The 14,373-nt window shown below is 38.8% G+C and overlaps 1 protein-coding gene across 2 annotated transcripts in view; it reads right to left on the bottom strand.

The window, feature by feature from the left end:
- The window catches only part of CCDC50 (coiled-coil domain containing 50), a 65,006-nt gene extending 52,802 nt beyond the window's left edge, over window positions 1-12,204 (bottom strand). Inside the window, exon 1 of one of the 2 annotated variants that reach the window (XM_032171914.2) lies at window positions 11,715-12,204. In XM_032171914.2, coding sequence (XP_032027805.1) covers window positions 11,715-11,763 — 49 coding nt within the window. In that variant the 5' untranslated portion in view covers window positions 11,764-12,204. The remainder of the gene's footprint in view (window positions 1-11,714) is intronic. The other variant, XM_032171913.2, reaches the window with a different exon arrangement.
- Window positions 12,205-14,373: the final 2,169 nt, after the last annotated feature.

The following is a 14,373-nucleotide window of genomic DNA, read 5'->3' as shown; positions in this document are numbered from 1 at the left end:
TCTTTGAACCTCAGGTTCCTCATCTGTAAAATAAGGATAAATGTTGTGAGGACTAAATTAGATAAGGTATGTGAAGGGCCAAAGAAAGTATCTGCTACTCACTAAGTAGCAGCTCAATAAACAGAGCCTATTATTGGCCTCATTAAAGTTAATAAATTCTTATAATTAGTTATTTTCTATTAGGTATTACTTCTAGTGAGGTCCCACTAAGTCAGTGATTAACATAGATCTAGTCACTTGTCTAGTACAGAATCTGTACTGCAATTTACAATGAGTACTTGCTCTTAGGAATCTGCAGAAATGATCCCAGTGCAGGCTAAGCTGGAAGGATCACTTGAGGCCAGGAGTTCAAGATCAGCCTGGGCAATACAGTGAGACCCTCACTCTACCAAAAAAAAAAAAAAAATTAATTAGCTGGGCCTGTAATCCTAGCTACTCAGGAGGCTGAGACAGAAGGATCACTTGAGCCCAGGAGCTTGAGGCCACCGTGAGCTATGACTGCACCACTGCACGCCAGCCTGGACAACAGAGTGAAACCCTGTCTCTAGAAGAAAAAGAAATAGAATCTGAAGCAATGTTTCCTGGCAAGGAATAACAATATAATCAATAGTTTACTGCACGTCTAAAGCTCTTTCTAACCTCCTATGTCCACCTGAGAGAGAATATGTTTCCTATACACATTGTAGGCCTGAGTTAAGGGGATATCAGAATGTCTAAAATGTTTAATAAGCTCCACCACTCCCAACTTTTTCAGCTGAATGTCCAAGATTAGAAAGTAAAGTAGAATTCTATGTGAAAATTATGTAATTATAGTTTACTGAAATAGAAGAATCATCAAATTATCACCATCAAGAAGGGTATGAAGGAAAACTGTTGAGTAAAGGTGTAGCCAGCCAAAATCTAACTAACATATTAACATGCAGATTAAAACTTTTTGGCATAGCTAAAACTAAATGTAGTTCCTAATTCTGTATTTTGAGTTGCTGTAGTAAAAGCTTTCTGCTAAATCTCCATGACAGTTTAGCATCTGAAATGTAATAAATATAGATTTACTTGCCCAATTTACAGAAATATAAGGACTTTATGATAGTATATAAGGCACAAGCAAATTATAGTATAAAGAGCCCTCTTAATTCCAGATACCTGTCAGAATTTTAGTCTTGGCTCTGTCAGCAACAAGTCACTTTCGAAATCAGAGCCTCATGTCCTGACCTGTGAGGAGACAGATTAAATTACCTCTTAAGAATCTATCCAACTTAAAAATAAGGTAGAATGAAATGTAGTTGATTTGGTGTAAGTGATAGACATTTGTCTTTTGGATACAAGTATTATACATCATGTAAAAACGTAATAACTGAAGCCTATTCATCTAGGGTAACTGTCATGCTAACTTTCACCTACACCAAATATTGCTTTCTTCATTACTGCTGTTGATTTCACTATTTCTAGCATCCAAGATAACAACAATCTGCTTATTTCCAACTGTATAGTATCTTTAACCACAAGTATATTTTAACCTTTTGTTCAACCTGGTGCCTTTTAAAAAGGTGAACTTTTCCTATTTCAACTAATAGTTCTCACAGAGTCTTCAGTATCAGAGTAAAAGGAGACCATGTTATCAGTCACTAACTGTCCAGTGAATACAAATGTGGACTGTAACATTTACTAAAAGGTTCTCCTGGGGCCAGATCATCAGAGTACAGCCTGGGAAAGTCAACACTTTCCATATTCAGAAGGCTTCTTGAAGATCACCATATTTTTTATGTTCATCTGGAACACGTTCTAAATGCCCTAGATTTCTCTATGATTGCTAATGAAAATGGCTTCAGTACAACCTACAGTTTGCTTGGTTATCATGTAATACCCTCTGCAGAGGAAATGAAAGAAAATCAGGGGCAGCCTTATCTATGAACAGGAAGGTAAGATTCTGTCCAAATCCTTTTCTGCTATAAAGGAATCACTTGCCTCACTTGTTTTATATAGAGTCAAAATTATTTAGATGGTTTAGAAAATTTTATATCATAACTCCCTTGAAGGATACATTTGTTTTTCGTAGCACTGCATATTTTTAACCAGTGTTAACTTCTAATACACCATATGAACCTGAAAGAGACCATTCTAAATTAAGTACAAATTGAACATATCATCCCCAAAGCAAAAAGGCTTCAGCTCATTCTTTTGCTCATGCTCTCTCCTCTTTTCAATATAAACCATGACAAGTTTGCAATCGGTATATTCATTGTTTCCAACCCAAAACTTCCAGATTCTTCACAACTGTCTCCCCTTATATCAAGAATTTTGTAAGAGCCTTCCCCCCTTTATCTAAAAATAAATTTAAAAGAGAAAATAGCACACATAAAAATTCTGATGGAACCCAATACCATCTAAGAAACTAAGTGAATACTCTAGTAACAGCAACGAAATGACAATATCACTTTACTGGAATGTGTACAAAAATTACCAGCATCTTATATAACTCAAATTAATCCTTAAACAAGTAAGACTGTTGCCTCCAAAGGGGACCACTCTTTTCCAATGAGTCATAAAGGCTTAGTCATTTTCCATTAACTTTAAGAGTTTTAACTGCATATAGTAAAACCATGAATGACTTATAAGAATATCTTTCCCTCTTCACCGCTTCCCCATTAGCAACAAATTCTGTTTTGTTTACTGACTATGGAGGTGTTGTCAATCACACCACCAATCAACTTCCTATAGAAATTTGAGAGCTGGAACAACTCATACAACAAAAAGTAAAAGTAAAATGATCTTTCAAAGGTTAGCTCTATGGAGCTTCAATGGGGAAACTATAAAAAGAAGGAATGATTTGTGGATCCACCAAAGACCAATTTGAAATAATGAGGTCTGACCAGAGAATGCTGGGAAAACAACAAAAGCAAACATGTCAACTTAGAATCCAGCAATCACTGACAGAATTGAAAATATTTTCTAGGAAAAGCCAGAAAGTGATCTATAAATGCAGACATTGAGACTGAATAGCCCTTTCCAAAAGAGCTACTGGCCCAGATATTAAGGCAAACTCAAGATGTACAGATGGGAAGTACGTGGACCATTAAGTGAGCCCCTATCTTTCTCTTTCTTCTACGTCAGGACTCCCATCTAGACAAAAAGAGTCTTTCACAGTATTTGTCAACTCTTATATTCGATATTTACACAGACCTTCATAATATAAAAGAAAAACCTAATATTTTCAAAGTATTTGGTGGGAAGATGCTACTTAAAAATTAGTGAATATAATACTTAAAGTCAATCATGGACTCCTCCATAGTCAATAAACAAAACAGAATTTGTTGCTGATGGGGAAGCGGTGAAGAGGGAAAGATATCCTTATAAGTCATTCATAGTTTTACTATATGCAGTTAAAACTCCTAAAGTTAATGGAAAATGACTAAGCCTTTATGACTCATTGGAAAAACAAAAGCCAAAAAAGTCCAGGGGAGACTCCCCTGGTATTTGGTCACTGAGGAGCTGTATCAGGACTGCAAACGCTCATCAGGCAAGATGAAAAATTTGGTGATAAATTAGCCTAGGCACTTCTGATACAAGTTTCTGAAAAGATGAAATGACACTTCATTCACACAAATATCTGTAATAAGTTTTAAACAGGGCCAATAATATAAACTAAAAAAAAAAAACAAGCAAACATTTTAAGGTGGTTAAATCTGTTGGATACTCATGAACTTCTGAAAGCCCCACAGACCCTTACTCAGAGCTGGCGTACGGCATACTCTTACTTTACATAAGATTTCTACCTAGATTTGATTTTGAAAGTCCCCAGAAATTTACTGGGAGTGTAATTTTTTTTTCTTCTTAAAAAAAGAGGCTGGGCGCAGTGGCTCATGCTTGTAATCCCAGTACTTTGGGAGGCCGAGATGGGCAGATCACGAGGTCAGGAGTTTGAGACCAGCCTGGCCAACACAGTGAAACGCTGTCTCTACTAAAAATACAAAAATTAGCTGGGTGTAGTGGCAGGCAACTGTAATCCCAGCTACTCGGGAGGCTGAGGCAGGAGAATCGCTTGAGCCTGGGTGACAGAGCTAGACACCATCTTAAAAAAAAAAAAAAAAGAGAAAGGAAAATGATTTAACTCTGTACTTTTTAAAGTCACTTCAATAATTAAATAGGCTATCATAAGAGTTCAATCAACAATAATTCCCACGGGCATCATTATATTAAAGCAAAGTTATGATAAACAGTGTTTATACCAATAACTGAACTGTCCAAAAAGGTTAAATAACAAAGTTTTTGAAAGTTTCATTGAAAATGGCTCCAGAACAAATCTTTTTTTTTTTTTTCTGTCTAGTATCAGGTCACAAAAAATTTAAGCTTTGCCAATCACGTGGTCTCTGCTACAACTACTCATCTCTGCTTCTATAGTATGTAAGCAGACAAAGACAATATGTAAATGAATGAGTATGGCTACGTTCCAATAAAACTTTACTTACAGACACTGAAATTTGAATTTCATATAATTTTCACATCACAAAACATTATATTTTTTGAATCATTAAAAAATGTAAAAGCCATCCTGAGCTACCTTGCTATATAAAACAACTGGCAATAGTTTATAGGTCCCTGCAACAAATTTCAATTACTAGAGAGGATTACTGCTCATTCTTTATCAGATAAATGAGCTGTCACTGCAAAAACTTAAGAAATTAGGAGAAGATCCCTGTATTGGGGTGGCCACAGTATACTCATTCTGTATTTTCCAAATGCAATTGCATAAGTCTGAGTACATAGTCTGTATATAAAAACTACAGATTCCTGAAACCATCTCTAAGAGATTTAGCTAATATCAAGCAGGGCTAGGAAGGTGTTTAGATCCCCATATCATTCTGATATTGAAGTAAGGTTTTTAAAAGTATGGACATGGGCAAACTGTGTATCTAGTAAGAACTGTATCCAGAATATGTAAAGAACCTCCAAATTCAATAATAAGAAAATAGTCTATTTTAAAATGAGCTTAAATTTAAAACAAACACGTCAACAAACAATATAAGAATAGCAAATCAGCACAAGAAAAAAGGCACAACATCATGAGTCATTAGGGAAATACAAATTAAATCCACAATAAGATATCATTACACACTTGTTAAAATGGTTAAAATGAAAAAAATTAAATGGGCCCTGAAAATATCAAATGCCAGCAAGGATGCAGAGCAACTGGAGCTCACATATATTGCTGGTGGGAATGCAAAATGGTACAGCCATTTTGAAAAACAGTTTGACAATTTTAACATGCACTCACCGTATAACCCAGAAAGTCCATTCAAGGGAAACAAAAACTTACGTTCAAATACACACACACACACACACACACACACACACACACAAACACACACAAACTTGTATACATACAAATGTTTAGAGTGACTTTACTGACACCCACCAAAACTGAAAATAACTCATATGTTCTTCAGTTAGTGAATGGATAAACAGTATGTTTGAGGAGACTCAAAAAACTACTTACTATATGATCTTATTTATATAACATTTTTGACAAAGCAAAACTACAAGGGCAGAAAACAAATCAGTGGCTGGTGGGGGCATGAAACGGGGGTTGAGAAGTTTGGGGATCAGGAACTGTTCTGTATCTTGATTGTTGTGGTGGTACACATTTGTCAAAACTCAGAACTACACATGAAAAAAGAAGGAATTCTTACTGTATGTAAATTATTCGCTGAACTTTACTAAAACGACAAAGAAAAAGGAAAGAACCACTGATAAATAAACAAGACCAGTAATACACTGGTTCTGGTTTATTAGAAAAGTCTTCACTGCTTTGTTTTTTTTCCTTTTTCTCAATATAGGCTAAAAACTATCCTATGCACACACACTTAATGTATATGTGTATGCTTCTTTAACGAAATGATGACAGAAGGAAATAATGATTGTTTTCTGCTTAACAGTCCTTTTAAAAGTAATATCTGAGAACTCTTGTGCTGGTTTTTAAATTCAAACACCTGGAACATTCTAGATTCAAACATCTAAGTAATCCCCAAAGTCCTTCTAAATATAAAAACTAATTATCCTTTGTAGGTCTTATCTAAGATCTAGGTTATCCTAATTTTACATTTTTGAAGCACAGGACACCTTTAAATGAGTTACCAGTTAAAAACATTAATCCAATGGCACTTCCAGTGGCTACCTCTGAAACAGCAAATATAGTTGTTTTAATGTTTGTTTTCTCCTCTAAGGATCAAAGCGATTCATTTCTAAATATGCTTCTGTACCTTGGAGAACTGGGATTTCAAGCAGCATTTACTTTAGTGGTCTCCATAACTGTTTTCTTTATGAATGAAAATCACATGCTTCTTGTCGCTGAGGAAAAATTCATTTATCTCAGTAAAAACTGTCATGTCCCTAACAAGGGCTGAGGAAAGACCATGGCCTATGACTTTATTTCTCCACTACGTTTAATTTTAGAGTTTCTACCTTTAAATATTAGCCTCTTTAGAATGAATATACCAGAGAAGACATGCATTTTTGCAAGATTTTCCAGGTAGAAAAAACAGGGAGGCAAGAGTGTGACTTCCTATAGTTCACTCAGTAATTCATTTGCTGAATCAAAAATAAAAGTTGTAATAAATTTTAATCAAACCTATGTTAACTCAGCATCCATATGATACATTACCCTTAAAATAACTGTCCTCAGAAAAAGCCTTATTATTTTCATTCTACTGTCTTAAACATATGGCATATCACATAAATGAAACATATCAGAAATGAATCTTATGCATCTACAATTTAAAAGAAAGAAGGGGAAGAGAGGGAAGGAGGAAAAGGAAAAGAGAAGGTAGGTAAAAAGAAATGGAGGGAAGAATAAGCTGTGTAAGCAACTACTCACAGTTCTAAACTTTTCTAATTCTAGGCCCCCATGTGCCAATTCCTAGCTACTTAGCCTCAGTGGTTTAATACAACTCACTTGCCTTCCCTGACCCTCAGATTTTCATCTGGAAAATAAGGAAGTTGGCCTAGAACAGTGGTTTTTAATGCTTTCTACTCTGAAATATCTTTTTAAAGTACCAATTAACTATAGTTTCCCACACGTGAGTCGTCCGTTAAGTACCTGTTAGTTCAAAAATATATGTATTTTACAAATTAAGTTACATCCATTTGAAAATTCCCTTGTTCATTCAAAAAAGTATTGCAAGTCTACATATGGCAATACACTATTTTCTTCATTTTTGTGAAAGCCATTTTTGGTGCACATATGAATTCAGAGAGTTATTTCAAGAACTCCATGCATTCTATACCACAGCAAAGATCATGTTCATGTACCATGGAAAATTTTTTTTTTATTGTGGAAATACCCTCAACACAACATGCGGCACACAGCAGATATGCAAATTATCTAAGATTCCTTCCTGCTCCCAAATTGAGTGACTGAGTGATATTGCTTTGTACTTAGAACAAAAAATTAAACCTATTATTACTCAAGTAAAAATAAAAAACACAAAATAGCATTTAGAAAATTTAGAAAATGTTACTAAAATTCTATTCTTGATTATCTCCAAAGTCAGAAGAGAAAGCAACAAATTACTTTCTTTAATTTTTCTATGTAATACATATCTATGTTGAATGAATTTTATTTACAAGACATATCTATAAAAAATTAGAAAAAAATTCCAAGTTTTTATAAATTTAACGCTGGTATAAATAAGTGATACACACGGTTTAAAAGGTATTATCTCTGCCTTTTAAAAGCTTATACTCTGAAAAAGAATACAGAATAATTATGCCAGAGATAAGATTCCTAAACCAACAGAGAATAATAATGTATTCATTCATTCACTCATTCATTTATTCACACATGCAAATATTTACTGAATAGTTGCTGACTACATAGAAGACATTCAGCGAAATGAAGGTAAAGCAAGATAACTAAGACATAAACCTCCTAGCTCAAAGAGATCCAGCCAGGATCTCATTAAAAAGCAACAACCAAAACAAAAACTGTTAGGGAATTCTGAAAAACAGGGAAAGTGGGTTTGCCGTGTAGCCAGATATATGTACATCTCATGGACACTGCCATCTGTTTAGATGCTTAGCGTGCGTGTGATAAGCTCTAAATTTCTTAGACTACTGGGTTAACTGATTGTACCAGACATAATTGTATATCTTTCCCTCTTGAAGATCTGGATGTATGCCATTAACTTAATTTACCATATTATGCCACCGGAGTGTCCTAACCTAAAATAAATCAGTGCTTTCTAGGTATGTTTCCTTTTACAGACATTTCTAAAAATGTATTAAATTGTATCTTTCACTAAAGAAAAAGGATTTGCTCCCAGAATAGCTAGCTACCTATACTTCAAGAAGTAAGTCACTCGTAGGTAAACTGATTTCAGATGTTAAGCACACACATGCACACCAATACACACAGAGTTCACCAACTTTGAGACAGTGGAACTTTCCACCTAAAGAATATAAGAATTGAACATAAGAAACGAGATTGCGAAAACTGCTGTAAGGAAAGAAAAATAAAGATTAACATTTGGAGAAAATAGGAAAGGTTGAAAGCATGCACTGCATGGCTAAAAGTGGTAAAGCTCTAATGCTTAAGAAATTGCAAAGAAGTTGATGAAACGCCAAAATGTCTAGAAAGGCTTTGATCAACCGATACAGGAACTTGGAGAGGAAAAGTAAAGTAGGGAGTCTTGATTGCTGGTTCAAAAAAGAAAAATTCAATGAAGAAGCTAAAACTGACCCCCTAGAAAATGTAAGTTTGTCAACTGATTAAAAGTGTTTTTTAGAAAAATATGTTTTCAGCTCTGAACTCTAAGAAACTTTCAGAGTATTATTGAAACATGCCTGTTCCTTTCCCTAACATTCGCAAATTGCATTTTGCATTTCAGTTATAGACCTACTGAAGTTTAAAATGGCTGGAAATTATTTCAAATCTAGAACCTCAAATGTTTCAGAAGAAAGAGAGTATTATTCCTGAATATTGGCAACAGTGTTTTCCATTACAAAAAGTACACAGATGTTCCAAAAACACTTTTATCCAGAAAAAAAAGATGTGTTGACACTTAGTTGACTTGATTCTTTTCACCTACACATGAACTCAATCATTTCTCTTTGTCTCCCAGTTTAAGAGATTTACCGAGGTATAAATACTACCATACGTGTATGTGTATGTGTTTTTTCAAAAGGTCTGTCCAAATGATGAATATTTTTGACTTCCTTAAAAACTAAGTAAGCAAGCATTAGATTTCAACCTAGGAAAGAAGATTTTTAAATATCCCCTTACCCTAATGTCAGCTGCTACCCACGACCTCCATTGAAATGTTCATGACGAAAGGTCACAGGGTGCCCCATCCCCTCCTAAACAGCAATGGAAACGGGCGCGCACTCACTGCACTGTTCTTCTTAATCTCTATTGGAATCTACCCCATGATACCAAGTTGAATATAAATTGTAACTGCATATATATCTACCAAAAGTTTAAATTAAAAAGTAGAGGAGACAGATACAGGGATTTTTTTGAATGGGGTTCAAAAATCTGCATCAGAATATTAAACTAATTACTACTACTAACCCTTCTCAAATAAAGTTGGAGTTTCAGTATTACCACAGTCTCAATGTTTGCGCATGTTTTACCCTATCAGGGGCACCAGCTTCATTCTCTTTAATTAGGATAAAGACACTGTTAGGGAGTAACTGGACCATAATTAAGAGTTATATTAGGGAAGGATACACTTTATTAGACTTGAATACTTCTCAGATCAAAAACTTCACCACCATTAGTAGGACATTCCTAGTATAATACATCATTTCCTTTGATGATCTTGGAACCAGAAAAGTCAGATGTTTACAAAGACAGTGATCTTCTCATCAATTCCTGACCACCTTCAAAATTAATAAATATTTAATTCTAACTTAATGAAAGAGCCACACTGAATTTCCTTACCAATTTACCAGATTACAAAAGAAATCGCCAAACACCGTATTATGCAAAATGAAAGCTAATTTAAATGTATTAGACTCTAGAGTGTGAAAATGGAAAAATCTTGCACTTTTATATGGAAATTGTGGAACTCCTTGAGAAATAATATGTGAGAATACATCATTCATGTCTTGGTACGAAATCAGAAGATCTAAGGGTAATATAATGTATATGAAGAGTTTTATGGTTTTTCCGGGTCACTCATATGAATAGGGGATTGGATAAAATCATAGCACCATATGATTAATACTATACATAACAGGTTTTGTTTGAACTCCAATTCTCATTCTACTCACCATGCACTACACACTGCACAAGGATCACTCTTTCTCTAGAGACAAACCCAACATATACGCACACAAAAAACCCTCATCTCCAAAAGTAAAGGATAACCAATCTCTAAGATAAGAACTCTCAAAAGTATTGATCCGCCTTTCCTATCACTCAGCCTCCTTAGTCTTGACAGCAGAGTGAAAACTGTTTTCTACAGGTGAAAGCCGTAAGTCTTCATCAAAGCCATACCAGGGACAGAAAGGTAGAAAAGTATTAACGCTAAAATCTCACGCCTAAGCTTTAACACCCTTCTGGAACAGTAAGACAGAACTAGGCCCATCAGAAATTCTACATAAAATCAGTGACCACTAGTCACTAGTCTCCTAGTGCTTGAAACTCTGAGAAAGCAATCAAGCAGTCCCTAATTTTCCTGAGATTTTTGGGCTCGCCTGTGCACACACAAGACCAACTGAGTCAAATTAAGTTGGCAATAAAACAAGCGGTTCCAAGAAAGCAACAACTGTTTTCAATTTCACATCTCCAAGACACCTCAGGCTACAGTATTCAGTCGAAACAAATGACATTCACAACAAAAGCCGATTTTGCAGGCCCTTGGAACTCAGGGGTCTGCATCAGCACTCTGGAACGTCTATGCTTCCTAGGACCAAAGAATAAACAAAGATAACGCAAGGCATAAGGCGATCCAGCACCTAAGATCTCAGTAAAAAACGCTAGGTCCTGAGGCAGCTAGTGGAAAAACAGAGAAGGGAAGTCAAAAGGTTACTTGCTGTCAGCTAAAGCCAGATCAGTATTAATCTCTACTTTCCTGGACATTGGTATAAAAAGCAATGACAAGGTCATCAGTCCCCTGTTCCCCTCGCTCACTGTGTGTTTGTTTTGTTTGTAAGAAAATGCTTATAGTGGCTTCCCGCCCGCGCAGAACACAGCCAAGACTAAACTTTTAAATCTTGAGGAAGGTGGGAAAGTCAGTCAGCCAGCCAGACGCCGGCCTAGGAAAAGTAGGGAGAGAAGGAGGGAAAGAGTCATGTTTCAAAACAAAGGCTCCACACGGAACTGAATGTCAACCCCTCCCCACTTCCCAGCCTTCAAGCCAGCCAGGCTGGGCCTCGATTTTTAAGAAGCGTAGTAAGTCAGATGTACCCAGTTCTCAGCGTTCACCGAGGCTTTGCGATGCACGAGAACGCGGGCACAGCCACTTGCTGGGGGTGGTGCTAGCCCACCCCCCCCCCACCACCCCCTTGAGAAAAAACAGGCTCGGAACGTCGGTGACTTGCCCAAGGTCCCACACTAGAACCTGAATTCAATTCCTTTCACGTCCAGGCAGGGCCAACGCAGGGCGGGCACCGGGCGAGGGCCGCGGGAGCCGAAATGGCAACGCCCCTGACCTGAGAGAACCTCGGGCTGGGAGAGGGGAGGGTCCCGCGCGCCCTCCCTCCGGGGCCCTTACCTTCCTTGACTCCAGGCAGCTTGGACTGGTCGATGCTGACTTCAGCCATACTGGTCCAGGGTTCCGGATGCCCCTTTAACGCGGGCTTCCCGGTCACCGCCGGCGCCGAGCGGGGCCCCGAGCGCAGCAGCAGCGCCGGACGCGGCGCAAAGTCCGGCCGGCAGAGCTCGCAAGCCGGAGAACGGAGCGGGTCGGGCGGGCAGGGGCTGGTGACCGAAGCAGCGGGAGACGGTCCCCGACGCACCAGGCTGGCGGCCCAGCTGCCCCGCCGCGGCCACCTGCTCTGCGTCCCCGGCCCCAATCGATACCAAATATCCGGAGCCCGGAAATGGACCGGGGCCGTCCAGTACGGAGGGAGAGAGGAGACAGAAAGGCGGGCGGGCCGGCTGGGGGAGGGGGAGCTGCAGGTCTGTAACCGCAACTGCAAGTGGTTGGCGAGCGAAGATCAGCGCCCGCTGCCGCCTCACTGTTGTCTCCTTTGTGCTCAGTGACGCGCCGCCTGAGGCTGGGGCCCCGCTGTGCTCCCGCCCCCGGGCCCTGCCCCCCTCCTACGGGAGGGTCGCGTCTTTAGGTGGGGGCTTTGTATCCTAAAGGCCACAACAAAAAGGCCACACGGGTCACCTAAAACATGATCGTTCCCGTGAGCGGTGTAGTCAGCATTCTGTGGTCTGGTTCTGGCATTGAGATTAACACAGGATGTTTACTGCATGCTTGCCTCTGTCTCGTACACTCTTTTTGCACCTGGAATTAGAGGAGAGATGATAGATGGCCATAAAAACCCCGAATACAACGTACAGAATGAAGAGCAGCTGATAAAATTCTGGGCCAGTTTGGAGTAGAGTGTCTACACAATCAGCTGGGAGGACTGAGTCATTCATTCATCAAAATCGCATGAATGTGTCTACCAAGTGTGATGTTAGGTACTGTGGGTGATAACGAGGCGTCAGACTTATCTCTGTTACAGCGCTGCACACATTGGACTGTAATTGTGACATTTCTATCTCTCTAAAATAGACAACCTCTCCTGTTTCATCTCCTGGCAACAGAATGCATCCTCCTTTTGGGAAACTGCCTCTTTCTCCACTCCTCAGAGGTGAGCTTCTCTCCCAAACGTGTGCCATGTCTGAACCTCGAGACTACCACATCACTCTTCCCCCTTCCTCCACCGACATGGGTTCATCAAAGGGTGGCTGGGTGACCAAGACAGGTCAAACAGAATACTTTCCTGGGTACATAAAGAGTTACGTATTCTGTTTCTTGTGGAAAAGATCTGCCTCTAGGAGATGATGAAGGCAAACTGAAGACAGAAGCAAAGAGAAGAGAAAGGGAGATGAAGAGGGCGTGTTCGGTTGTTACCACAGTAGAAAAGCAGGATATCCCCAGAGCAGCTGGCATTTTGACCACTCCTGGATTCTGAGATCTGCAACCTGCAAACTCTCAACTTATCCCCAGTTTTGCTTAAGCTAGTAATAGTTGATTTTCTGTCACTCACAGCTCAGAGTCCCAGTATGAGAGGCCACATAGGGGAGGTTTTATTTGAACTTGACATTGAAAAGTAGGTGGATTTTAGGCTAGCAAAAATTTAGAAGACTTTAAAGGCCAGAGGGTAGCAAAGTATAGCCCACAGGCCAAATCTACCCCACTGAATTTGAATGACTGTTTTTTATATGTTCAAATAATTACGTTTTAAATCACTACATAAATAGGACATAATATTTTCAGCCTTGCCTCTTAAGCCTCAAAGTCTAAAGTATGCTTTACAGAAAAAGTTTACCCACCCCAGTGCTAGGCAGAGATAACACTCAGCAAGTTAAATGTGGGAATAAGAAGGAAGTGGTATTAGAAAGGTAGATTTATGGGGATTTTTTAATTGCCCTGTAATCTAGTAATTTTTTTTAACTTCCTGTGGTCTAGAGAATATTTATAATAGCAGTATTTTCTGTTTCCCTCCCCAAATCTGTTGTTTGTACTTCTCTACCAAGCCGTGCCCTTGGATGCCTACAGATAAATCACTAGGCCCCCTTGACCTGTGGCTTCCTGTTGTGATTGACCAATGGGAAGCACTGGCAGAAAATCAAAAGAAGGGAGGAGAGAAATATCAGAGTATTCTTCTTTCCTTTAACCCAAAATTTTGGCCACAGTCCTGTCCCCCTATGACTACAAGGCCTGTCTAGAGGCCTCTTTTCCATGGCTTCAGCTCTCATGGGTCTCTAATAATACAATTTCTTTCCAGTGTCCCTTCAGGCCTAGAGTGTAATGGCTTCCCCTAGCTCCTTTTGGCTCACTGCAACTTCTGCCTCCCATGTTCCAGTGATTCTCGGCCTCAGCCTCCTGAGTAGCTGGGATTACAGGTGTGCACCACAACATCTGGCTAATTTTTTGTATTTTTAGTAGAGACAGGGTTTTGGCATGTTGGCCAGGCTGGTCTGGAACTCCTGGCCTCAAGTGATCTGCCCACCTCGACCTCCAAAAAGTGCTGGGATTACCGGCACGAGCCACCATGCCCGGCCTCCCCTAGTTCTCTTAACCCAGTTAACACCTCTGTAAATAGTCTACATTCTTTTCAGTAAAATCACTTTTAGTGCACCTCCTGTTTCCTACTTAGACTGTGACTGTTACAGTAAGATATGCCAAAAGTAAGATATGCTTAAAAATATGA

Source organism: Hylobates moloch, unplaced genomic scaffold, assembly GCF_009828535.3.
Source record: "Hylobates moloch isolate HMO894 unplaced genomic scaffold, HMol_V3 SCAFFOLD_13, whole genome shotgun sequence".
In the NCBI taxonomy this organism is placed as follows: domain Eukaryota; kingdom Metazoa; phylum Chordata; class Mammalia; order Primates; family Hylobatidae; genus Hylobates; species Hylobates moloch.
The sequence above is the reverse complement of the archived record's forward strand: the minus strand, read 5'-3'. Positions and strand labels throughout refer to the sequence as shown.